The sequence below is a fragment of the Setaria italica genome, chromosome IX, assembly GCF_000263155.2.
Source record: "Setaria italica strain Yugu1 chromosome IX, Setaria_italica_v2.0, whole genome shotgun sequence".
In the NCBI taxonomy this organism is placed as follows: Eukaryota; Viridiplantae; Streptophyta; class Magnoliopsida; order Poales; family Poaceae; genus Setaria; species Setaria italica.
In genome coordinates this window covers 22,766,540-22,792,624 of record NC_028458.1, presented here as the reverse complement: position 1 = coordinate 22,792,624, position 26,085 = coordinate 22,766,540, and the positions used below count along the sequence as shown (strand labels likewise).

Here is a 26,085-nt window from a genome sequence, read left to right as displayed (position 1 = left end):
CGTTCGCAGAAATTTGACATTGGGTTTTCTACCCCTCCATGCCTCATATGGAGTTATGTCCCTTCTCTTGGTGATAACTCTATTGAGCACGAAATTTACAGTCAAGATTGCTTCCCCCCACCACATCTTAGGCATACCGACACTCTCTAATAAGGCATTTACCAAATCTGTAAGTGACCGGTTTTTCCTCTCAGCGACACCATTTGATTGTGGTGAATAGGGTGGAGTAAATTCATGGATAATCCCATGCTCAGAACAGATTTTAGAAAAGTCATTAGAGATATACTATCCTCCCCGATCATCTCTAAGTCTCTTAATCTTCTTTTCTAACTGGTTCTCAACCTCTGCCTTATATATTCTAAAATAGTTCAACGCTTCATCCATAGACTTGAGCAAGTAAACATAACAGTAACGCATTGCATCATCAATAAAAGTAAGAATATACTTTTTTCCTCCTTTAGTCAAAACACCATTCATCTCACATAAATCAGAATGGATCAAATCTAGTGGTGCCAGATTCTTCTCAAACTCTAATGCCTTAAAAGGTTTTCGAGGTTGTTTTGCTTGCACATAAGTTTGGCACTTAGAATTTTTGACTATATCACATTTAGGGATTAACTCAGATCTAGACATTCTAGAAATTGTATCAAAACCAACATGATAGAACCTCAAATGCCATATAACAACAGAATTTTTATTCAAAGCAGTAGTAACATTCAAACTATAACAAGAATCCATAGTACTTAGGCAAAACAGCCTCCGCCGTCATAGCCTTTTCCTATAAAAGCCCCAAATTTAGACACTACAACTTCATTCGACTCAAACACTAGCTTATAACCACTCCTACATAGGAGAGACCCACTCAATAGGTTCTCGTTTATCATAGGCATGTGCTGGACATTCTTCAATTGGATGGTTTTTCCTTAAGTAAGTTTCAGATCTACCGTACCAACACCAAGAACAGAAGCACACATTCCGTTTTCCATTAGGACGCTAGAAGCCCCTGCTGCCTGATATGAAGAAAACAAAGAAGCATCAGAACACACGTGAACATTTGCACCAGTATCAACCCACCAGTTGATAGACTGAAATGCAGAATGAACAATAGGAGATTTACTGTACCCTCCTGGAGTCGAGGCCTCGCCAATGGTCACATGAGTGAACTTTTTGCTCAGTTCAGTGGTCCTGTCCTTGCGGTCATGACAATCCTTGGCAAAGTGATCAGGATTGTCGTACACGAAATAGGAAAGGTCCTTTAGATCCTTCTTCTCTATTTTCTTCTTTTTAAAGCTAGTATTCTTATTCGCCTTGGGACCCTTCTTCTTGTTAAATTGTTTCTTCTTTTGAACAAAATTGGCACTGTTCTGCACGTTCTTCACATGCACATCTTCTACCCTTGCATTCTCTTCCACATCAAGAGTTGCAATGAGATCTTCAATAGAAATCTCTTCTCTTTTGTGCTTAAGAGATGTAGGAAAATCACGCCACTCTGCAGGAAGTTTAGTAACAATCGCTGCTGCAACAAACTTTGGAGGCAAAGCACATCCCAAATGTGCAATCTCACCAACTAGAAGCTGGAGATCATGTGCTTGAGTTACAATTGATTTAGCACTGTCCATGCTGAAATCAAAGAACTTTTCGCACACATACAGCCAGCGACCGGCTTCGGCTTCTGCATATTTTTCTCCAAAGCCTCCCACAACATGGTGGCCGATGAGTAATTCATATATACATCGTAGAGTTGATCCGCCAAGATGGTGAGGATGCAGCCCAATGCGGTGTTATTCACATTCTCAAACTGCAAGGTCTACTCCTCTATGAAGGGAAACACGGGGTATATCACCCACCACAGCCCCAATGACATGAGACAAAATTTGGCCCTTGTTTGCCATCTGCGGAAGTTCTCACCTCCAAACCTCTTAGGTTTTATGGCATCAGATGCATTTGCCATTGCTAGATTACAGAAATAGACACAATCAGATTTTTGGATTGTTGGAAATATGTGCCTAAAATACATTCCAGATTTTATTTGGAGGAAAAATACATTGATAAAAAATGATGCAAGCAAATAATACAAGTAAGCAAGCAACATACTGTCTAGAACAAGATTGCGCAAGAAAATTACTCAATGATCCCGCGTAGAATGTAGTTGAACATGTTGAAGCAGATGTTGCAGAATCACCAAGCAGTCGCGTGAAGACGCTGCCCAAAAACCTGATTGCCGCCCCGTGCAGGAGTCTCGCGATAGTGGTTTCGGAGATCCCGCTTTCCTTCAAGCCCAGTGCTGTCGAATTCGAAGGTCGACGAGGCGCAATAGCAAGAGATTCAGCACAGCGAATGGGAAGGCGAGCGTGTAACCGCGTCCATTCAACCAGGACGTCTCCTAGTGTTATAGACCTTCGTAGTGCATTAGTTTCCCCATCAAACAGCCTCATCAAGCAGTAGAAACTACCAATTTGAATGACAGAAACTGCTGCCATCAAATTGTTGAAACTAACACACCTTAGTGCTGTTTAAAACAACAGTTTCAATCACATTAAATCGCCATTAGGCTCAGCATAAAAAAAATAGTAACTGTACAAATAATAGCTGCGCGTGCGTGTAGCAGCAGTCTCCTTCACTCTCATTTGCACCTATTTTGCATAGAGAGGAGACTCCCGTATTTAAGCAAAGCAACCTCTCCTTGAATTAGCAATATGGGACTAAAGGTTGTGCATGCTTTGGAATTTTTAGATTTGACCAGATGTGGGCCTAAATCCAACATAACGTACATATTTAGTCACATTTTGTTTAGACGTCATTACACTTTTATTACTTATCAGTGGTACAGCTTGTGAGATGATTTCTGAATCCCAATAAATGATGATGTGATCAGGAGGTCAGATCTGCTTGAGTTGCTATCCCCCGTACATATATGATATACCTGCAGCTCCAAGGTTCATTATTCTATACTGACGTCAACAACGGCTTGTTTATTCTAGTATGGCTATACTTATTGTAATACGTATATATGTTTGCAGTGACCTCTAGATTTATTTCAGCGTGATGATTCCATTCTGAATCATAAACGTCATGTTCCAAACTGCATTGACATTCTGAAGCGTCCAGTAGGCCCATCCAAAGGTAGCATTCCCGTAAACATCTTGCTGGACTCGCGCAAACCTCTGGTAGTCCGTCGGGTTTGCACCTTGCACTCCCCACGCAGCCGACCATTCTCCTGCAAATGAATTACATAGTATATCATACAAAAATAGCAGTGATTATAATTAATTAATTATGTGTACAATTGTTTTTTTAAAAAGATGAAAAGTTGGCTTTGTTGAAATTAAAGAGAAAAGAGGATTTAAGAGGTGAAATGGTCTCTGCTAGATTTCTTACCCACAAAAGTGAGAGGGCGCCCATTCTGGTTTGTGATGGTGGCGAGGTCAGCGGAGCGGTTGTTCCGCACGAAGTCGATGTTCTGCTCTACCGTGAGGTTTTCGAACTTGCTATCGAACAGGTTATAGTAGTGCACGTCTAGGACGGCGCCCGGGAAGCCACTGGCGAACTGGAGGAGCTCTTTTTGGTCTGCTATCTGTAGCCTGTTAGACATGATCACGTAGGCTGTCGGCGTGTACCGGCGCACGGCGTTGTAGCCATCCTGGTAGTATTTGGTCAGGCTAGCTAGGCAAGGTTGTGCCCGGCGCCAACGGCTCGTTGAGCAGCTCGACGGCCAGGAGGGCTGTGTTGTTCGCGTACCTGTTTGTAGATGAAATAGTTTGTATGTTTAGTTTTTGTCAGTCAGTTCTTGAGGTTAGATAAAGTTAATAAGTAAATGTTACGCAACCTCGACACAAGGAACTCGATGACTTGCACGGTTTGGGCGATGTTTGCATCGGTGGTGCCCCACTCCTGCGAGCCGTCTCTGGTCGCGCTGTGATCATATGGATTTTGTGACCCCGGTGCAGCGTGCAAATCCACAATAACACCAATGTTGTAGTTCCTGTAAACAGAAAAGAGCAAACGACAGTGGTCTCCGTCAAATTCCCTAGCTAGTGGGCATGAAAATGCGAATGAGATAGCCGATTGATAGGTCGCTAATGCCCCTTGTTCAATGGAGATCTTAAGGCAAACTTACCGTGCCCATCTGAATGCATTATCCAATGCTTGGAGAGAGCCTCCAACGAAAGGAAGAGGAGGGTTTGGATCACTGGCAATCCACCATCCAACAGGGATTCTCACTGCGTTGAGCCCACTTAACGCGATGAACTTGAAGTCATCCTCAGTTATGAATGTGTCCCAGTGACTCTGCAAAAACAAAGAACATCCAAAACTGAACAAGAAACTAAACGATTCACAACTGTTAATCATGTTCAACTGTAGTCTTTGCAGCCTAACTGCTTATTATCTTTTCTCGAGCATAAGGTCTTCTACCGATTAAGAAAAGGAGAAATGGCTGCCTGTGGGAAAATTGATTAACGAATCCATGAAGCCTGTCCAGTCCACATATTTATCGATTATTATGAAAGAACAATATAAGTATGTGAATGTTTCTTCGCATGGATTCCTTCATCCTTGACGTCATTCAGGCATGCCAACCGAGTCCAGTTTGGACAATTTGGAAATTTTCACACGTTGGAATGGAACAAATCAGACTCACTTAAACCTCTATTCCATCATTGTAAGTTAGTTCATTGCATTTCACTCTGCTTCAGATCGATTTGGATTGTAATTTGCATCCTTCAAGTCAATTTGATTTGACGCTTTAATTATTTAGTATGGAGAAGATTACAAGATGTGTTTCTACATATACACTAGAAATATTTCACTTGACCAGAAAGTTATACAGGGACTGAAACTAGGCAATAAGAATTAATGTCTTTTCTTTCAAATTAACATTTCTAACGGTCGTACATTTTATATGTACACACCTTATCCTTCTACAACCTCGAATGATAATATTGCCTCCAATTCACAAACACATGCTTACTTTTATTGTACAACATTTTAAAGCCAAATAACACTTTTTTACATTCTGAACGTATTTTTAAGATAACTTTATCCTTAATTTGCATGCTCCCACTAACAAACGTAGTGATAGTCAATGTTTTGAAATGTTGGACTGCATATATATCAAAACCTATGTTGTCACTGGTACAGAAACGACCTTTCATCCAGCTACAAAAGTCTCGACCATTTTTGGAGCTGGGACTAAAAGAGCTTTCGTCCCGGGTCCAAAAACCAACTCCGACAGGAGGCTCTTAGTCCCAGTTAGTAATATCAACCGGGACTAAAGGGCCCCCTTTAGTTCCGGTTGTAATGGTTAGGGACAATGAGAAAATCTGGTGGGGCATTTAGTTTCAGTTGGTGTTTCCAACCGGGACTAAACATTTAGTCCTCGTTATTGATTCCAACCAGGACTAAATGGCGATCTTTAGTCCCGGTTAAAACCAACAACTGGGACTATACCCCTCTTTTTTTTTATTACCCCAATGGACTCTCTCTACGCACTGGCCTGGGGACCTTTATCACCCCACCGGCCTCATCTCTTTCCCCACCACCTTATCCTTTCCCCACCACTAGCCTCTCTCTCCCTCCACGACCAGCCTCTCCTCCCTCTCCTCCCTCTCCTACTCTCTCCTCCATCCACAAGCTGCCACTGGCACGCGGGGCTCCCCAACCTTGCCGCTGGCCACCGGCGGTGAGCCTCATCGGCCGAGCCCTTGGCCGTCGGCTGCCAGCCACGCGGGTGCGCGGGTCTCCCCGGCCAACCCCTGGCCGCTGGCGCGTGGGTCCTCCCCGGCCGAGCCCTAGGGTGCTGGCTGCAACTGGCGCGTGGCCCGCCGGCCATGCAGGCGCACGAACCCTCCCTAGCGCGCATGCAGGCGAGATGGCGAGCAGGGAGCTTGTGGATACGAGAAGCCGATGAATGTTTCCTTTGTGAGTGGTAGTGCATGATTTGTTTTTGAATGATTCATTTGTGATTGTGTTGTGTTGTGAATCAAGTCGAACTCATGTGTAGTGAATCAGAATCTTGTGCGAATTGATTGGTTGTGTGTTGTCACTTGTGTGATGTTCATGTACGATGAGCATGTCTCTTGCTTCAATTTGTGAAGTGTTAATCGTTTTGATAATTCTATGGTGGAGTTGGAGCTCGGTGGTACGGTTGTCGAGGCGGGGCTAGCAGCGTGAGCAAGTAGGACGGTGGTGGCCCACTTTTTTTATTTTTTTGGAACTTTTTTAGTCCCAATTCGTTTAGTCCCGGATATTTTGGGACTAATGAGGGGACCTTTAGTCTCAAAAGATTAGTCCCGGTTGGATCTTCAAGACCTATGCATTTCTCCAACCGGGACTAATGCTCACTTTTCCACCGGTGTGTGTTTGACCGGATATTAGTCATTTAGCTACAATTATTGAATTATAAGAATATTTATTTATCTGATTAGTGTGGAGGGGCCACGAATATCGTGTGTGGATATATATCTTACCCTGAGCACCTGCGTTGCTCTTGCTATGCCACAGCCATTGCATATCTGGTACTCCCCGTATAAGTTGCCGACATTATTTACTAAAAAAACTGATGGATCATTGTCACTCCAGTCTGTGTACTCGCCAGCACGGTCCGCTGTTACTGATGCCATGGTCTTCGCCTAGCAGCAATATAAGGAAATTGTGAAGAATAACAGCGATAATATCAATAAGGCCCCGTTTGGATCATTGGAATTGAATTCCATCCTAATAATCATAATTTAGACACAAATTAATTAAGCTAATATAATTGTATGTGAAATATAGTTGTATATTATAGTTGGTGATATGGGAGAGATACTTATATGCTGCACTTCTACTATAGAGAAGCGAGTCCAAGAGCGTGCTATAAGAATTGAATTCCATTCTAATAACCATAATCTATAGAATCAATTTCCATCTCCCACCCCATGAATTTTAGATAGGCTTATATCTAAACTTTGGAAAGTTGTGGAATACCACATTCCAACATAAATTAGCCTACTCCATTAAATAGATTCCAATTCCTTCAAAATGAAGGGACCCAAACGGGGCCTAATATATATTTAATTCCTTTTCTCTAGACTAGCTTGTGATATGCAAGTACGTATGCAAGACTAGAGATCCTCGATTTGAATATATTCACTAAGAATGAATGAGAAGTAATAATAGACTATATACAAAATTTGTCTGAACGAAGTCCTTCACCGCTTACTTTCTGCCCTCTATGCGCCGGTACGTATATGGTGCTGTACGTATGAATTATTCAATTACCTGCAAGAAGAGCCCAGTTGGTGCCCTGATGCGCACCCGGGTCTTGTCGCTGTCTCGGCGCACGATCTGGAACGTCTCCGATGGCCCCGGTGTGGTGGCCGTCGCCACGAGGGCGCCGTTGCTGTCGACGCCCCAGAATTGACCGCCGTACACCCTGAAGTTGAACGTCGTCTCGTTGATCCTCCACAGCTGCATGGACGACCGAAATAGAAATGCATGCGTGCATGTTTGGTTAGGACAAAGCGCAACATGCGCATGCACAGCACAGCACAATTCGATAATTGGGGTCAATTAAGCAACCCTGAAGGTCTCCCAGCTGGACGCCTGAATCCGGTCGGCCAGGATGGCGGAGGCGCCGCCCTGATCGACGACGAGGTACCTGTTCTGGGTGGTCGACTTGATCTGGAGCTGGGTGCCATCCTGCACATATACGCACGCGCACGTCCCGAGAAACAAATTGCGTTAGTGTCCTAAAAAAAATCAAATTGCGTTAGTGATCAACAGCTAGCGACGCAGATGGAGCAGATGGTAGCTACAGCAAACCTCACACTTGGGCTTTGCTAATTCATGGTTACTAGTACAACTTCCGTACCAGGAGGTCCTTGTTGGGAATGTTGTCGAAAAGGGACGGCATTATCCAGCCCTCCGTCACGAGCCAACCGCCGAGGTTCACCGCCCGGATTGGCGGTCCTGGCGCCGCCGCGGCCATGCTCACGAGCCAGGACGAGCAGACGAGGAGGAGAAGCGCGACGCTGCCCATGCTGAATGACTAGCAGATAGCCGATCGATCAGCCGACTTAGCTACGGAGCTTGGCGATAAGCCATATTATTTATAGTACTAGCTCCGATCCTGGCGTCGCCGCGCAAGTGATCGACGTCGTCGTGGGACTCCGTTGGGCACGTACACGTACTCGCGCCGGGTTCTCTACGCACGCTACCTTGCAGGACGGACGTACGTGGACACGATATAAGTCAGGGCGGTGTTCGGAGTTGCAATATAATTGCAGGAAACAGAGATCGGTGACATTTCTTGCAGAAACGGTAGGACATATGACTAGCATTATTTTAGCAATTGCGAACGAAGGACGACAGATGTTTCAAGGCATTAATTGAGGACAAAATTTTTAGCCTGCATGCAGTTCTTTTATCTGTCTGAAACATCATCTTTACATGACCGGACCAAGGTAGTAGTACATTTTAAATTTTAACAAGCACGGAGCAGGGGACTGTATTAATGGGCGATAGGGGTTCATAATACAAGAATGAAATTTTTCGTAAAAGCACTAGTGACATTGTGAGAATTGCTCGTATACTCATGATTCATGAAGGAGGTTTACTTCAGTGGTGTAACAAACTTTCTCTAAACCTATCGATAGGAGACACAAAATTATCGATTGGAAATCCTGCCTAATTCTAGCCCTACACACTCCTGTGACTTGGAGAGATCGTCGTTTCGGCAATCGTGACGTACTTGCCCCATGTTTAATTCCAGGACCTCGATGGAGCTACAAGTCGATCTTTTGACATTTGCTGCGCTAGCATAACTCGGAGAGAAGATTTTGGCAATCATAAAGGAACACGCAGTATATCGAACGAGTGGATTCCAGCGAGCCAGGGCGATGAGTGTAGGAAAACTGCGCCCATTATGGGGAACGGGGGCGTTGCACGGCTGCAGGACCATAACCATGCCGCGAAGCTATTAGCTCAAGTGCAACGTGCCACCCCCTACACCACCTCAAGCTTTGACAAACAAATCGTGTACAGTATATAACTTAGTGTTCGGATCGTACATCACGTATAAATTATTGCAGGGAAATTATTACAACTTTCGAAAGGCATGCCACCCCCTTTACCGGATGCCTGACCCTTTGCAAGAAATTTGTGGAGCTTGTATCTACCTTGGTAATGCAATGTTACTACTTTACTCATTTACTCAACTATTCTCCTATTTGACAATTTCAATATTTCAACTTGTTAAGACAGATGATCAATTCATGTATTGAAGGTAATGCTAACATTATGCTGGTCACCTGCAGAAAGAAAGAGATGCCTCAAAGTTTGATAATGCGGTACTGTTGCTTCAAGACATGTTAGAAGTGATAACAAGAGATATGATGGTTAATGAGATCAGGTTATTCTTTGTTGAGCTCCTGATAATTATATACATAGCTTCCATATGAATAGGCAACTAATTATTGCTATCTTTTCTAATTTTCCTCCGGCATCGCTAGTTTGGTACTAAATTCCATGACATTTAGTATCAACAAAAATACCCGGTACTAAATGTGCCGTCTAGTACTGGTCGGTGACACCAACTAGTACTAAACAGCTTTGCGCCAAAAAATAAAAAAAAAGTTAACGAGCAGCCGGGAGGCCCCGCACAAGTCACAAGTCATGCGTCATGTGAATTGCCTACACGAACCTTCCTTACCATCTCACCTACACATCACATGTGGTGGAGTTAGATATGCTTCCCTTTTGAAGTATCACATGGAGTACCATCTAGATGGTCTAGTACTAGATGGTACTTCACGGGATACTGGTGTTATTGCCTAGTACTAAATGGTCCAGGAGCATTAGTACCGGGTCATAACACCAACCGGTACTAAAAGGTGACATTTAGTACTGGGTGGTGTTATGACCTAGTACTAAAAGGTCTTCGAGGATCGAAAATTTGAACCCGGTACTAATTCCGCACGTTAGTACCGGATGGTCCGGTACTAACGCTATGGACGAATGCTCAGTTTTCTTGTAGTGTGACCACTCTTTTCTATTTAAGGTATCTTCAAAATTCCAAAAGAAGTTTATAGATGTCTTTCCTATCATTTGAGACTTTTAGATGAAACTAATTATGTCATTTACCTCAATATAATATAAGGCCTAGAGGTCTCTATTGGTGGAGTTAATCAAGTATGGTACAATTTTAAATAAAATAGTTGTTGCTTGTTCCTATTCTGTAAGTATTTGCTCTTCAGTTTCTTGTGGTGAAACCTACCCGCCACTTGAGTTTTTAGCACGGGTGCTTCCATTTTGCCTATATTTATTCTAGAAATTAAACATGCTATTCTTTTTTTTAAGTGAAGGCCTCATGGTGAGCTTTCTTGATTCAAACAGTTACAATAAAACTCAGGTTCTTCAACCGCATGTACTCGGATGAATTAATACCAGCCTCACTAGCAAAAGTATGAGCTACAAGATTAACCTTCCTTGGATAATGGACATAAAGTACTATAGAAAAAAAAAGGTTGGATACTAATGCCATCATATATAGGCGATCCATTGCCGAAAATCCCCAATCCTACATAGTTTCTGGCACTTCTATGCAACCAAATTGTATTACCAGTTTGTTACACCCCATTTGATTTTCCAAGATTAAACATGTAGGCTTTTAGTGGTACGTGATATATCCGTCAATAACGTTGTGCCTATATATTGACTTTGTGGACCTCATGGTCTAATGGTCTAGTATTTGGTAGTTAGGGGGTGTTTGGTTCCCTTTGCTTATTTTTAGCACGTGTCACGTCTAATAGTATCTAAACATTCGATGTGACGGGTGCTAAAAATAAGTAGGAGAAACCAAACCAGACCTTACACATGGAGATAGGATTGCATATGAATTCATAGGGACGAGTGTTGGGGATATGTCCACGGGGTACTTCAAGATGGGCCATCCTATCATGATGCTGATATTTTTTGCGTAAGTAATATAATATGATACGGCATGTAGTTCAATAGGCTTATGAAGAAAAAGGCCCAAAAGTGGCACCTTATTATAGACAGAAAATACGAATTAAATTAATGATTCACACTGCAAATAGCAATCCTTATTTTTAGCCTGTTGGGTCCTTCGCATATGGGCCAATTACATTATATGACCTGAAGTAAGCGAGACCCTAAAATAAAAGAAAAACGAATAGGCCAAAAGCAGGAATGCACATTTGTTTTTCTCTTTATCGTCTTCCATCTCTCGATGCGTAGATGGCGTACAGGATGGCGTCTCTGCGATTATAATATTGCTGGGACACTCTTATTACTAGCAAAGTATATGCTCGACTTTAATTTTTTTACGGCACTGCTAGCGCTCGGACATTCGATGATAAATTTTCTACTAGATGCTTTGACGAAACATTAAAAATTACCTAGTGAAACATCAGCGACCACTATTTGAAATAATGTGTAAAAATAACTACATCGTTTGACTCTGGGATAGAAAATTCCCACCGCAACATAAACACTATGTTTCAGGCAATATTCACTGTGAAACATGCAGAGATAATAGTTGCAACATCAATACTTTACTATTGTAATATATGTTGGAGCATCCGATTTTTTAAAATTCCGAACATCTCTTCTGTAGCATTACCAATTTTTATAGCATTACCAATTTTTATATGCTGCACTACGCTACGCATCTAATAGTAATTAGCTATTCATGATTCCCTACTCACATGAACTTCTAGATGGACATGGCAGAAAATTTGTTTTTCACTCTTGCATTGGGTTTCTGACACGCTCCCGCGCGCTACCACTTCTGTGGCACGCTGTCCTTGTCGCTCCAGGAACCCACCATCATGGTGCTGAGGTGTACGGACGCTCCAAGCCTCAGTGAGACTGCCAGTCCTTGACAAACAGGGATGGGATGGGCGGATGGCGGTGGTGCGCCTGGTGGGGATGATAATGCTGCGGAGCCAAGCAGGTCAAAGTTGATGAGCATGTTTCATAATATGACTCGGTCGTTTTACATCATGCTAAAGTAGGTGAATCAGTCAGTCAATTCGGCATTGTTATTAGGGATTATTTGCTCCGACCAAGCTATCTAGCTTTACTTTGTTGACTTAACGACATCCAAATAAAGAGACAAGATAAAGTCTAGCTTATTCATTTTGGTTCCTACTTTTCACTCGAAAGAGCACGGATAGCAGAAAGTTTGTTCATATAACTACATAACGTAATTACAAGACCAACAGTTCAGTACACGTTTGCAATCAGTTACATCTCCATATTGACGGATTCATGCATTCAATTCCCAGCGAAGAATGCGACGAGCCGGGCCATGAGCGCCACGGCCTCGGGGCAGCCGGGATCGAGGAGGAAGAACACGTGCTCCTTGCCCATTGTCTCGAACCACTCCACCTCCCCGCCCCACCCGCTCGCCACGACGGCTTCGTAGTACGCCCTCCCCCTGCCCCTGAAGAAGTCCCCGTCCGCCTCGACTACGAGCAGTCTCTCGAACGGCAGGCCCCGCAGGCTCGGCGCCGCCGCGGCCAGCGGGTTTATCCTCGGGTCGTCCAACCCGTCCTCGGCCGCCTCCCGGCAGATGACGCCCCACAGGGTGTCCATCATCTCCGCCGTCTCGACGGACTCCCCGGCAACGGGCTCCTTGCCGGCGAACGCGGCGTGGAGCAGGACCGCGCCCTCGATCCGCGCCGCCACGCCGCCGCCGTCTCCCGCCGCCGCAGCCATCATCGCGACGTTGTGGATGATGTTCCCGCCGGCGCTGTCCCCGGCCAGGAAAACGCGCCCGAGGTCACCGTGCCGGGACAGCCAGGGGTCGCCGCCGGAGAGCGCCCACTTGAGCGCGCGGAGGGAGTCCTCGTAGCCGGTCGGGAACCGGTGCTCGGGCGCGAGGCGGTAGTTCACGGAGACGACGAGCACGCGCGCCGCCGCGGCCAGGGAGTTGACGTAGTTGTGGTACATCGGCGAGGCCGCCGACTCGGTGATGAAGCCGCCGCCGTGGAGGAAGACGAGCACGCGGAGCTTCGGGCCGTCCTCGTTGGCCTGGGTTCCAGCCATGTCCGGGAGGTAGAGCCGGACGTAGATGCCGGAGTCGTCGTCGATGACAACATCTTTCGAGACGACGCCGGTGGCGGCGTCGGCGCCGGCAGGCACGGTTTCTGTGCCGACTAGGCGGTCGACGTGGTGATCCTTGTAGATACGGAAAATCGGGTAATCGAGTATGACCTCGGAGCTCGGATCCATAGCGGGTGGCAGTGGAGTAGCTAGATTGCTTGAGCGTGGAGATGATGGTGTAAGCTTCCAGGTTGTTACGTTCTGTACCGTGCGGCACACCACCAAGTCAATTTATGTTGGCGCTTGCTTTGATTTCTTGATAGATTCTTTCCCCCCATTTTCTGAGTGGATTGCAGGTATTCAAAGGAACGAAGCTGGTGGAGGCTGCTGGGACCGGTGGTGATGTTCTCTTCCGCTGAAAATAAGGTCTCGCTTGGCGTGTTCTTGACTAAACTACTGTGTTTAGCAAGAACGTATCAATATGTGTGTATATATATATATGGTGTCAATATACTCCGTAGCCAGCTATAGAATAGGTTATTCTGTAGCGCACGTGGCATGTTGCGATTGGCCATCCCGTCCACGCCTGGGACGAGCGAGAGCCGTTCGTGCGAGACCAGGCAGGAAGGGAGTAAACGAGCTGTTCGCGCGAGCCAGTAAACGATCGAGGGAGCCATACGTGCGGATGCAGTCTAGAGGGAGCGAGCGAGCCGCCAACGACCGAGATTTCTCCCACTCGGATTCCTCCTATCCGTCTTCAACCCACCCACGCAGAGCACCCTAACGCCGCCACCTCCTGCTCAGATCCGGCGTCCTTGGCCAACCTCCGCTGCCCAATGGGCCATACAGCCCCACCACATCCCGTGCCCCACTGGGGGGTCCCGCGCAGGCCGTCGCCGGCAGCGCCCACGCCGCCGGTGCTCCTACGCAACCTGAACCGCCGGCGGTACCTCGGTTACAATGGCGGCTGCTGCGTTCGTGTGGGAGGCCCCCGTGCAATGGAGCCAACTTCCCCGAGCCGCTGCTGTTGCGCGATATCGTTGGACGAAAAAGAGCCGACAGGGGAACTTCATTACGACATTGATTGGCTTTACTCAATCAGCGCGAGGTGCTCGGAGGAATTTGTGACCGTGGCACTAGTTACGGCAGCAGGGACATGAAGCCACAATTAATTGCTGTCGTTAATGGTGAGTCCATCTCCTGTGCCAGCAAGAATCTGGAGGTGTTCCTGCAGGTTGAAGTTGCGCCAGCAGGTTGGGTCTCTCTCCTGCACAATCCGATTCCATGGATGGAGCAACGTACTGCTGATAGCGCAATCACCGGAACCGGAGGTAAATGGACTCCTCTCCAACATGTGTCACCGGGGACGATGGCAATGCCCGGTCCGGAGAGGACCTACTTGCATGTGAGTGTGCTGACTTGTAGTCTTTTCTTCTTGCTGGTCCATCCAAAAGCTAAATGGTGTCGCATAGCTAATCTTACAACGAATCAATTTCCAAATTCATGTTTTAGGTAACCCCCAAAGGTTTGAAAGTTCAGAACACATTTGAATGAACCTTGATAGTAAAATTCAGAAAACAGTACTTGGTGCCATTATTCAGAAATTCAGAAATAAAAAACATCCAGCATGAATTGCATTATGATTATTCATTACCTAGTTCATTCCTGGTATATATATACCTAGTTTTCAGAAATTCAGAATTCAAAGCATACAGCATGAATTTCGTTATGATTATTCATTACCTAGTTCATCCCTGATTATGTTATCAGAATTTCAGAAATCTTAGATAGTAACTGGATTATGCATTACCTGATTATTCATTCCTGAATAAGGATTCCTGATTATGTTTTCTGTAAGTGTCACTGGGAAATAAGCCTTTCCTGTAAGCATGTAAAGGGTATGTATGTATGCAGTCCTTTACCGTGTACCAGTTAACTACCTGTACACTTACTTTGTGAAGTATACTAGTGTGTCTGTGTGTGCCCTATGTAGGACATTCAGATAAGGTGACAAATTCAGGTTGTCCTATTTTTCTGAACATGCTGGCTTGTAGTCTTTTCATGTAGTCTTTTTTGTACTATATATGATTGGTTCAGTAACATGACATGTAGCGCTACTGCAGTAGATGTTGTCCCCTATCTCATCCTAGTGTAATTTGAATATTAAGATCGAATATCGTGCTCCAAACATTCTGTAGCGATATGTTCAGGTTTAGTAGTTGTGGTACTGCCTTCTGATATGTGTATTTTTTTTTCCAGGATCCCTTGTTGCCAGACATAATTGTGCCAAATGAGGAGCTACATTTTGACAGTAGAGATGAAGCCAAAGAATTTTACAAATTCTATGCAGGCAAAGCAGTGTTTGATGTGCGCATAACCAAGACAAGTAGGAAGACGGTACTGGAGTTGTCGTGGAACAAACAAGGACACTGGGATTACTACAAGCCTGGTGAGGAGAGGGTACATGAGAAAATGTCAATGAGGTGTGAATGCAAGGCTTTTGTGAAGATTAAATGGAACCAGAAGAAGGACTATTGGTTCTTTGAGAGGATAAGGTTGGAGCACAATCATCCATTGCATCCCTCGCTGACCATAACACAGTTCTTGAGGATACAGAAGGACAAGGACCCTATAGTCATGGGTATTGTTGATCAAATGCATAGGTGTGATGCTTCCCACAACACTACAGTAAATGTGCTGGCAGAATTATATGGTGGTCGGCAGAACTTCACGTTCACGGAAATGGATTTGAGAAATAGGTAATGTCTTCAAATGTACTATTGGTGATGTTATTGTTGAATACATGGAAATCATTTAAGTTGATGTATGTGTTCATGGTTGCAGGAAAGCTACAACTACCAGGGAGGAGAGGGAAAATGATATACCAAAGTTGCTTGAGTTCTTCAGGGAGATGAAGGCCCAGAATGAGTATTTCTACTACGAGCTGCAGGTAGATAGTGAAAACATTATCAAGAATGTGTTCTGAGTCTTGCAAGCCAGCGTGCAGAATATAGAGATTTTGGAGATGTGGTTACATTCGATACCACATACAAGACAAACATGTATAGCATGCCTTTAGCCATGTTTGTTGGGTCAAACCATCAACTGCAGAACGTCGTGTTTGGGCAAGCACTATTGCAGGATGAGCAAGCTAACACATTTGAGTGGTTGTTTGGGGCATTCAAAAACTGTATGTCCGGAAGTCGGGACCCAAGGTGTATACTTATAGGTGAGGAATGTTTATACACGAATGTCTTGAGTGATATGTAACTTGAAATATTTGGTAACTTTGTCACCTTTACTGTGTTGCAAACCAGGATAATTCAATGGCGGCAACGATCAAGAAGGTGTTCAAACAAACACAGCACAGGTTGTGCCGTTGGCACATGCTTAGGAAGTATAAAGCAAAGCTGAAAAATTGTGCAACATTCATGATGGTCTGAAGATAAAGCTCCACACCATAATCAATCACCCACTTACGCCTACAGAGTTTGAGCCTGCATGGAATAAGTTGGTGGATGAGTATGGAATATGGGAGGATGATACTATTCAGGGACTTTGGGAGAGGAGGAAATTGTGGGTTGCTGCTTATTTGAAGCCCTTGTACTGTGGCAGGATGACCTCTACATAGAGCCCTTGTACTATGGCAGGATGACCTCTACACAAAGAAGTGAAAGCGTAAATAAGATGATCAAGGGGAGTAGCTTCACAGGACATATGACATGCATGAGTAAATTTGCACGCAGGATGCTAGACTTCATTCAACACACAAATCACATAGCGGGTGGGGAAACCCATTGGTCTCAGGTAATAATGACAGTGTATTGTTGTTGCTGAAGAAGTTTTAAGATATTGTTTACTAGGGATTAATGTTTTATGTGGTTGTCCATGAAACAGGCTGGTAACTTGAGTTGACGTTGCAGCCCTTTGATGGCCATCTTAGCAGAGTGTACACACGAGCCTTATAACAAAATATAGAGAAACTTATATTTATAGTACTGCTTTCCATATTGATCCTCATCCTAATGAGGTTGATGTTTACCTGGTGACGCACACGAATCAGTCATGGCAATATGCTTGGTTTCAACATTCATTTAGAGTGGAGGCTGATGTACGATCCGGTAGGTATACATGCGAGTGCAAGACATGGGAGCATACAGGTAAGATGTTGCAATTTGAAAAAAATTCATTTCAGCATTTCAATGTATATTGTGGTCTGGTGAAAAAGTAGCACTAATTATGGTTAATTTGATTGTTACAGGCTTGTTCTGCACCCATCTTATTAAAGCCTTCACGTACATTCAGATTGACAATATACCTGCAGATTACATAATAAAGAGATACACAAGGGGTGCAAGAACGATGGTAACGTGGGATAGGCACGACATTGTGACTTCGATACCAGGCTATGAGAGCGATCAATACAAAACAAAGAAGCTAGTAGAAATCACGATGGCTGCTGTGAGGGCATGCCGCAAAACAAGTCTTGGGTTCAAGAAAGGCTGTGAGTATTGGTTCAAGAAAGGTTGTCTGCATTGGTTGAGTGGGGTGAATACAGGAGCATCACATGTGGGGGATCATACAGAAGAACAAAGTGATGTGATCCCGCATATTATAGGTGAACCTGCAGCTAGTTGGGCTGAACAAGATGCAGCAGTTGAAAGTGCAGTCCAAATTTCAGAGTGTGCACCAAGGGAGGCAAGAACAAAGGGGAGGAAGCGTGGAAGGAAACAGGTTGTTAATGAACATGCAAGTTCCAATAAGGCACAGGGGCAGCAGACATGTGGATATTGCGGATCTTTAGGTCATTATAGTACGGGGTGTGATTTAAACCCGGATAACATCAATAAGAAACGAGGTGCAAGTGGGAGTTTGCGGGGCAAGATGGGATGGAAAGAGGGGGAGAACACCCACTAAAAGGCAACTGGAGGATGAGTTTAATGATGCTGCATAAGTTGTGTTTACTGATTGGTTGTGTTTGGAACAGATTAATAATAGCATGTATTGTTTACTGAATGGATAATTACTGAATGGCTCTTACTGCACCGTGTTATTCCGTCGAAGATGAATGGTTGTGTTTGCTAGCTCAGCTTGACATTGTCGTCAGCGTGCAAGCTTGCCCATCTCCGTGGTCAGGAGGATGATTTAACTGTTTCGGGTAGTAGTCTAGGAGTGGCTTGGCTGTAGGAGACTTTCTGTGCATCATGAATAAGTTATCCTTTCTGATTCCTTTGTGTTTTGAGTATTGTGAACCCACTTGCTATCAGTGGTGACTAAACTGTGGCAATGTTATGATTATCATCCTACCCTATGAATACAGCAGTTTTGATATCAACGATTGTTGGATTTTCCGTGTCTATAGATGTTGTGGGCACCCAGCTGCGAGTGAGCGCAGCCTGTTTTTGCATCTGCTAATTTTTTTTGCTGCCAATGTTGCTCAGGTTCGTACTGCATCTATCTTGCATCATGCAAACTAGATAATCGTTGTCTGACAAATGTAGTTAATTCTGGACATATGCTTGTGTTTTAGCAAGTACAATGTGAACCTGTATGGTACTTGCTCTGCGACTGAGCTTTTGCTGCTAAAACAATAGAACCGACCCAAAAAACAACAATTGGAGGATGCTTTTGGTGATGTTGCATGGGTTATACAGAATCATGTGAAGTACAAAAGAAGAACCTTTATGTGAAATGTCTCCATCATGCTAAAAACATAAGAATTTCTGGAATTCCATTGAGTGGGCATGTGAAGTACAAAACTTGTATTCTATTTATAGTAACAACTCAAATTTGTGAAGAACATAATTAAAATTATTTGGGATCCATGATATTCAAGCGACCACACAGAATGTTTGGATGTTGACGAAAAATTTTGTGTGGATGTTGTCAAAAATGAAGGGAAAGTAAACATGTTTCTAGACCACCAAGATCGCATACATGCGACGCCTGTGTGCTTCTAGACCACCAGGGAGCTTCTTGATCTCATTGATTTCGTGGTAGAGGCCGTAGAATAGGAGCTGGGACCTATATTGCCGAATGTTTTCCTGCAATGCATAGGTAAATAGCAATCAGGACTATTGTAGATGGATTAATAATTAGAAACATCGAGTTTTGGTAAAAGTGGTTCGTCGTCCTGTGAGGATTGGAACATGGAAAGAGTCACCATTCCATAGCTCCATGGATTTGATGGCATAGAATCCACAATCATTGTCATCTGTATGCATACATACGTCAATGATAGGATGTTTGAATCTAGTAAATTGCTTCATTTCAAAATCTGTTGCCAACTGGAATAGGAGATTAAGGCGTCGAATAATTCGGTCACCCAGGACTTGGTGGTAATCTGTGTGGTCATCTAGACTAGAATCAAGTACATCAATGCGGTCGTGTATGAAGTTGATGCGGTAGATGCTATAGTGCTCCTCCTCCATAACCGGCAAAAGGAACTAGACATGATAGAAGTAAAATGAAGTGCGGAAACTGTGAGTTCAAAATCAGTTGGTAGCCCTTTTTTGTAGTACATTGATGTGGTTGTCAGGAGTAGATAGTACTTGCTAGTTTCACTTTGGTTGCGTCAAGATCTCCAATATCTCGCTGTAAGACAGCTAGTGCCTGACGTGATTCCCACTGAGAGAAATCTTCATCTTTCTCAATATTGACATATTCCTGGATGTGTAATATAATGGCATTAGAGGGTGTAAAATTTTTTGTTGAATTGTGTAGTGAATGGATTAGGTACGCGGTTACCCCAAGCTGTTGAGATAGGAAGACCCTGTACCCACCACCATAAGCCATGTGGCATTCATCATAGCTCATGCAAGCAAGGAAGTATGACATGAACTGGGTGGAAAGCATCTCGCCATCAAGGAAAGACTCCAATATATCTGATCCACTGAATTCTCTCAAGCTGGTGTGGATGAAAATATCACTGGTATGCAAAGAAATGACTCATAAGTGTGTGCATGCAGCATTGGATCTTCAAGAGTAGGTTGTAAACAATACCTTTTGCACTTCATGTCACTTCGGAACTTTTTCCTAACAGCATGTGCTGTTAACTATGGAGCTTTAGCTCTTTGTGGATCGCCTCTGAAAGGGGACACATACCTGGCTGGTCGTTTTGTAAGCCGCTGTGGCCTTGGAGCAATGGCTGGATGATGGATGAACTTATCTTGTGTGCAAGGCTGCAAAAGAATAGGACCAAGTGCATCATCTGTGTTGGTTGCAGCTTGTATATTTTCCTCATCTCCTATTTTTTTAGAAAAAGGAGACTTATAATTTGTATTGTGGACACCATTATGATTGCAGGAAACATCGTAACATGTATATTTGCACAACATAATAAATCTGTCAGTACGTAACATAATTTATCTGTCAAAATTCCAGACCATGTCCTGGTGAATAAGTGTAAGCCATCGAAGGTATAGTAAAATGTTCCGGAATATTTACTGTATAATTGAGGATGACTACCAGACTATCTAAGAGGCTATATCAATAATTCCATACTAGGAGTAGTTAAATCTTGAAGTAACTTTATCGTGTGATTGAGAAGTGACTTTGCCTAATAAAATGGAGCAGTAACTATGTACTGTATAATTGAGATTCTAGGAGTAGTAAAAAGTTACAGAAACTTTACTGTATGATTGAGGTAGTTGTATTAAAATAGTGACGATATTGTCATCTAATAAATTGTATGGATATTTGGCAACTGTTACTAAACTCAGCAAATTATCTAGTCATACGAACCACTAGATTATTTCCAGTACTGGTTAATCTATATGTGCTTATTATGGTACAACATGAGCAAATTCAGACTTGGGGGTGTTCAGTCTGCAACGCTACTGAAAAAAACCCTTTATTTCTGTCTCCTTTTCTTTTGGTTATTAAGAGAGAATTATCGGACTTGTTACCTTGCTTTTGAGACACATCAACCAGTTCTGGATCAACATATGAGCATAATGAATATGCCATAACGGATTTTTTTTTTCCAAAAGCTTAATTAAGACTCAGAACTTTGTGATATTTTAGTCAACTATTACTAAACGCAGCAGGGAGTTGCTGATCATGGGCAACTTGCTCTTGTAATCTAAGGCAATCAGTAGAAGGGTAGATTTAGTCATCTTGAACAGATGAGGCAAGCCAAGTTTTTATTATCTGCAAGTACAAGGACTAAGCCTGCTTTTGTACTGTTATGATGTCACTAGGGCAATGTTATATTCAGCAGAATAATTTTAATCCTGTTACTGCCCGCAAGCAGAATACATAATATGTTAAATATTCTTTTGAAGAAGTGTGGTTGCCTACTAAGTGGGAGGCCTGTAATTGACTACAAGAACAGATAATTTACAGTAAGGTTGATGCATCAAAAATACAGGGGTGGGCTGCATGTACTAGAGAATCCAGGTGTGGGGGTGCTTGGGCAACAATATTGTGAGTGTGTACAACTGATCTAAAATAAGTAGCAGGAGAAAAAGATGATGAAAATATTTGAGAATAATCCATACTGCCATTTGGTGAAGGTGCGACAGGGTCTCCTTTAGCTAGAACATGAGCCACTATGTGATCAATAATCACATCTGTGCGAACCTGGATATGAAGAATCAAATATGTGTTTAGAAGATGGCACCGTTGATGCTAAAATAGTAGTGTTGTTACTGAACAATGCATTAGAAACCTGAGTACAAACGGGTGAAAGGTCGCCTTCCATTATATTGTCAAGATAAACATTGTCGTGAAGGGAGGGGGTGAGGAAGGTAGACAACAGTTGGGACACTAAATGAGTGATTTTTTTTTGAGAACTAGAAGTGAACATGTTGCCAGGAGTAGTGAATTACATTGTGATAAGCAATACTATCGTGTAGTGCTTCGGATGGTGGTAAATCTTGTTCTTCGGTCCTATTCTGTTGCAACCCATCGGGAACGCCCTGGTTAAGGTCCTGTTTTGTGCCACCTGAAACACAAGGAAGAAATAAGGGATGGCATAATTTGTCAGATGCATGGTCTAATGTTTTGGACCTGTCAACAAACAATGGTCATGGGATATACCAGAAGACATATCACTTTCGATTGGGTTATGTTGAATAAGTGCTGCACCAAATACATTTTCAAATCCGACATTCTGTGCAATGTGGCCATCATTCATGTCGACGTCATTGGCTTGCGCTGCCCCTCAGACCGTGGGGCACAGTCATATTCGATGGATCCCAGCACGTCCAAGCACCACGCTCGTACACATGATCACTACTCTAGGCCCTCCAGAACCCCAACCATGATGATCGACATGCATAGAACTAGAGCAAGCCCGAAGGCATAACGAACTGATGCGGTAACATAGATTCAGCCTAAACATATGAGTATAACTAAGGCACAAGACATGGCATAGCATACTACCAAAATAGCATAACAATCATACTCTTTATAGATAGGATACTGACAAGTCGAGTACAAAACCATACCGAGAGCCGGAGGTTACGTCACCAACCGACCCGAAGTCTAGCTTAGCACTACAAGAGTTTCAGCTCTAGCCTAGCTCCACTAGCCTAAGGATTACAAGAGTGACAAGAGAGAGAGAGGGAGGGAGAGGCTTCAAGTGTGGTGCGTGTAGAGGGGGGTCTCTTCCTCTTTTTATAGGTGGTTGAGGGCGGTTCCCAGGAGGTATCTCTAGGGAATCTTCTCCCACCGCTATCCAGAGTCAACAAGCGACTGCCACGTGGAAGATAAGGGTGGGAACCGCCTGTCCAGGTTTGGCCCACCTTGGGCTGGGCCGGTTCTCCACCGCCTTTTCCTGGTGGGCTGTCCTTTGGTCCTTGGTGCTGATCCTTGCGGACCCATGCTGGATTGGGCTGATTTGCTGTGGCATGTGGGCCCTCTTATCCATCGTATATGCATCAAGTGTTCTTCTGTGTGTTTCATCCGTGTTTGCGCACGTTTCCTCTCTTGTACAGACTTGTATTCCTGAAATAACTTATTTGCCAATACATGTGGAACTTGGTTATTGATAACAAATATGTTAGTAAGATATGTTAGTTTTCCATTATTCTTTGAGTAGTGTGACGGTAGCGAGGCATATTCCTAATCAGGGTTTATTATGGGCCACACGTCGCACATAAGTCTTCGTGTCGCACGACAAAAGAACACCCAACATAAAGATGCACACTCGGATTTTTGACATAAGGACCGTCAACACCACGCGAAGGGGCGAGCTAGGCCACGGAGGAAGGTTGGGCCGACAGACAGGAGGCAGGTTGGGCTGCATGGAAAGGGAGGAAGAGGTGGAGGGGACTAGGCCAGGAAGAGAGCCAAGCTGGGTTTTTAGGGTTGGCAGCCCATGAATGGTTTTAAAGGTTTGGCATTTATTTGAAAGGATTTTAGTTTTAATTTGGATTTCAAATTCAAAGGGATTGAATATATGGACTAGAGTTGGCCATAGAATTAGGATTTTCGGGAAAGGTTTTGATGTAGAGCCAAGGATTGGATTTGAGTAATATTTAAAAGGGGAATTGACATAGGGTTCTTTAAATAATATTTGATTAAAGTTCAAATATTGTTCCTAGAGTTTTGGAGGGATTAAAGAATGTCTCTAGAGTTATAAGAGAAGGATTTAGAATAGATTTTCTAATACAATCAAATGCATCACACATGTAGGTTAAATGCATAATTTAATTTGTAAAATGACTTCTGAATATTTGGGAGAAGAGATTATGTTATAATTAAAGAAAAATTTAAAAAGGTCTATATTTTTAAATGCTCTAAAAAGCATGATGTTACATGCTCTTGCTAATGCCCCCATATATTAGACTAGTCCACGCCGGGACTTAGCCAAAACTTCGCAGAAGCACGCGGGATTCCATCAGGCTGCCAAATTTTTCACCTCCCTCCCTTACTCTGGTGCCGCTCCCCTATCCTGCGAGCTCCGCCACCGCAGCACCTCCCTTTCCCCATCGGCCCGCCACGCCATGCCTTCTCCCCTCCCCCATGGCGCCTTCCCATCGCGGAGCCTCCCCACGTTGTCTCTCCACTATCGGGCCACATCGTCCCGTCCACACCTCCTACCCCCTTCTCCCATGGCTCCTGTCGCGGCACCTCCCCACGTCGTCTCTCCACCGCTGGGCCGCATCGCCGCGCCTCCTCCCCTTCTACCACGACTCCTGTCATGGCGCCTCCCCACACCATCTCCACCGCCGGGGCTAGACCCCTCCCGTCGTCACCAGCGACCGTGCCTCCCCTTTCGTGGGCCACCGCCGAGGCGCCTCCCCTCCCCGTCGGGCTTCCCTCCCCGCAGCGCCTCCATCATCGGTTGGGCCCCTCCTCTGCGTGCCGCCTCCCCACCGAGCGTCAGATTCTTTTCCTTTCATTTTTTTCATTTTTATTTTATTTAACTATGAATAGTAGTACTTATTGAAATTGTGAATGTGAATTGTGAAATTGTGATCGTGAATCCAATTTTAAATTTTGAAATATGAATTTTGGATAGTATTAGCAAATTTGATTGGATAGTTTGGGCTGTAATTTGATTGGAATGAAAAATGTTCTAGTGATATGATTAGTTATAACAATGTACATGAGATCTAAACTAACAATTTTAAATTTCTTACATTATTTTGGACAATCTTTTATTCTAAGCATTTCATGAATTATGATGTTTTATGGCGTAATTTTATTGAACCTGATGTTTGTGGAATAATCTATCTTATTACAATTTTATTTGAACAGTTTAGGCTAACTATGGCAAGTAGAAGTTCTTTTCACCGTGGTGGTGGCGGCTGTGGAAGAGGCCGCCGTGGTGGTGGCAGCCATGGAGGTGGTACAGGACACTACATTTTCGAGGAGCCACCGTTGGCTCGTTCTCCAGTAATTCAGTTCCCTAATTGCGTCATTGACTTGCCTACCAGCGATCGAAGTAAAGAAGCAATTCCCAACATAGTAATATTCTTTCCTTCTTGTAATTAGTTTTTTTACTACACATGAATAATTCCTAAATTTACTTACATACAATGTAGCTTATCGACCCTATTAGATGGCTTAAAGATGTTGTCGAAGCTATAGGTGGTACTTCTCCTTTAGTGCAACCCAAGGCTATTGGTGAACGGAATTTTAAAAGAGTAAATATCTCTTTTCAAGTACATGTTCGAGAAACACAGTTCAACAGGATGGCACCACGACAAGCCATCCCGGTGGTTTCAATTGCCGCATGGGGTCAAGTAGCACCAAATAGGGTAACTTTTGAAGGACCGCCGTGGAGGCATGGCCTGCAACAACTTAAGGATCATGGGTACTTTGTGCCAGATTTCTCATATTTTCGAATAAAGGCGCTCGAGGAGGGAGAAAGCAATGTGATTATGACTACTGAGAGGCTTTGTCGGATGAATCAACATGACATGGTATGGAACATTATTTTATCATTCTAATCATTCTTTTATCATTAGTTATGTTACATCTTTTGACTTTCATCATGTTGTTTCCATCTTTTAGGATCTCTTTGGTAATACCATTGCATCAATGAACTTTCATACAATTCTGGCTCAAGTTTTGGATATGTTGAATTATAGTTTTTTATAAAGATGGAAACCTGATACGTACCAGGAATTTCAAGCTCCAGGCTCATCTCACTTTCCATAGGCCATATCAGTTTACCTCTCCACTGTTCGAGATTTATGGTAGTGTACCATCCATTTGAAGCGATAGAGAGTGCACTAATTCATGCTCTAGCTTATATTGATGAAGTTTTAGGCTTTACGATTGGAGACTTAAACTATGTTGCATATCTTATGAAGCGAAGCGGAATATGAAATATGTAACATGCATGAATGTACTCCTACCCTCTTCTTATGGATTTGAAATTGCTATCTCTAAGACCTTAAGTATTGATGTACGAACTTGGATTGTGAGACTGGTTATATATATTTTATTGCATATATAATGTTCTTTGAGTGTTGGATCTGAATGGGTTGATACATGAGACAACCATATTTTAAAAATTTGACGCGAAAATGGTACAAACTTTTGGTAGGAACGACATTTCCAGGGGCAGGTGACACC

General features: G+C 43.6%; 2 protein-coding genes across 2 annotated transcripts; both read right to left on the bottom strand.

The window, feature by feature from the left end:
• Positions 1-2,756: 2,756 nt before the first annotated feature.
• LOC105913539 (probable glucan 1,3-beta-glucosidase A) lies at positions 2,757-8,044 on the bottom strand. The gene is given in 9 exon segments (XM_012842811.3): positions 2,757-3,217; positions 3,379-3,664; positions 3,666-3,738; positions 3,827-3,982; positions 4,118-4,287; positions 6,468-6,629; positions 7,261-7,449; positions 7,561-7,680; positions 7,853-8,044. Coding segments are annotated over 9 exon segments (1,509 nt in total). The 5' UTR covers positions 8,021-8,044; the 3' UTR covers positions 2,757-3,032.
• Positions 8,045-12,114: 4,070 nt separating this feature from the next.
• Positions 12,115-13,471, bottom strand: LOC101768119 (tuliposide A-converting enzyme 2, chloroplastic). Its single transcript, XM_004983167.2, has one exon. The coding sequence runs from the start codon at positions 13,237-13,239 to the stop codon at positions 12,280-12,282; it is 960 nt and encodes a 319-aa protein (XP_004983224.1). The 5' UTR covers positions 13,240-13,471; the 3' UTR covers positions 12,115-12,279.
• Positions 13,472-26,085: the final 12,614 nt, after the last annotated feature.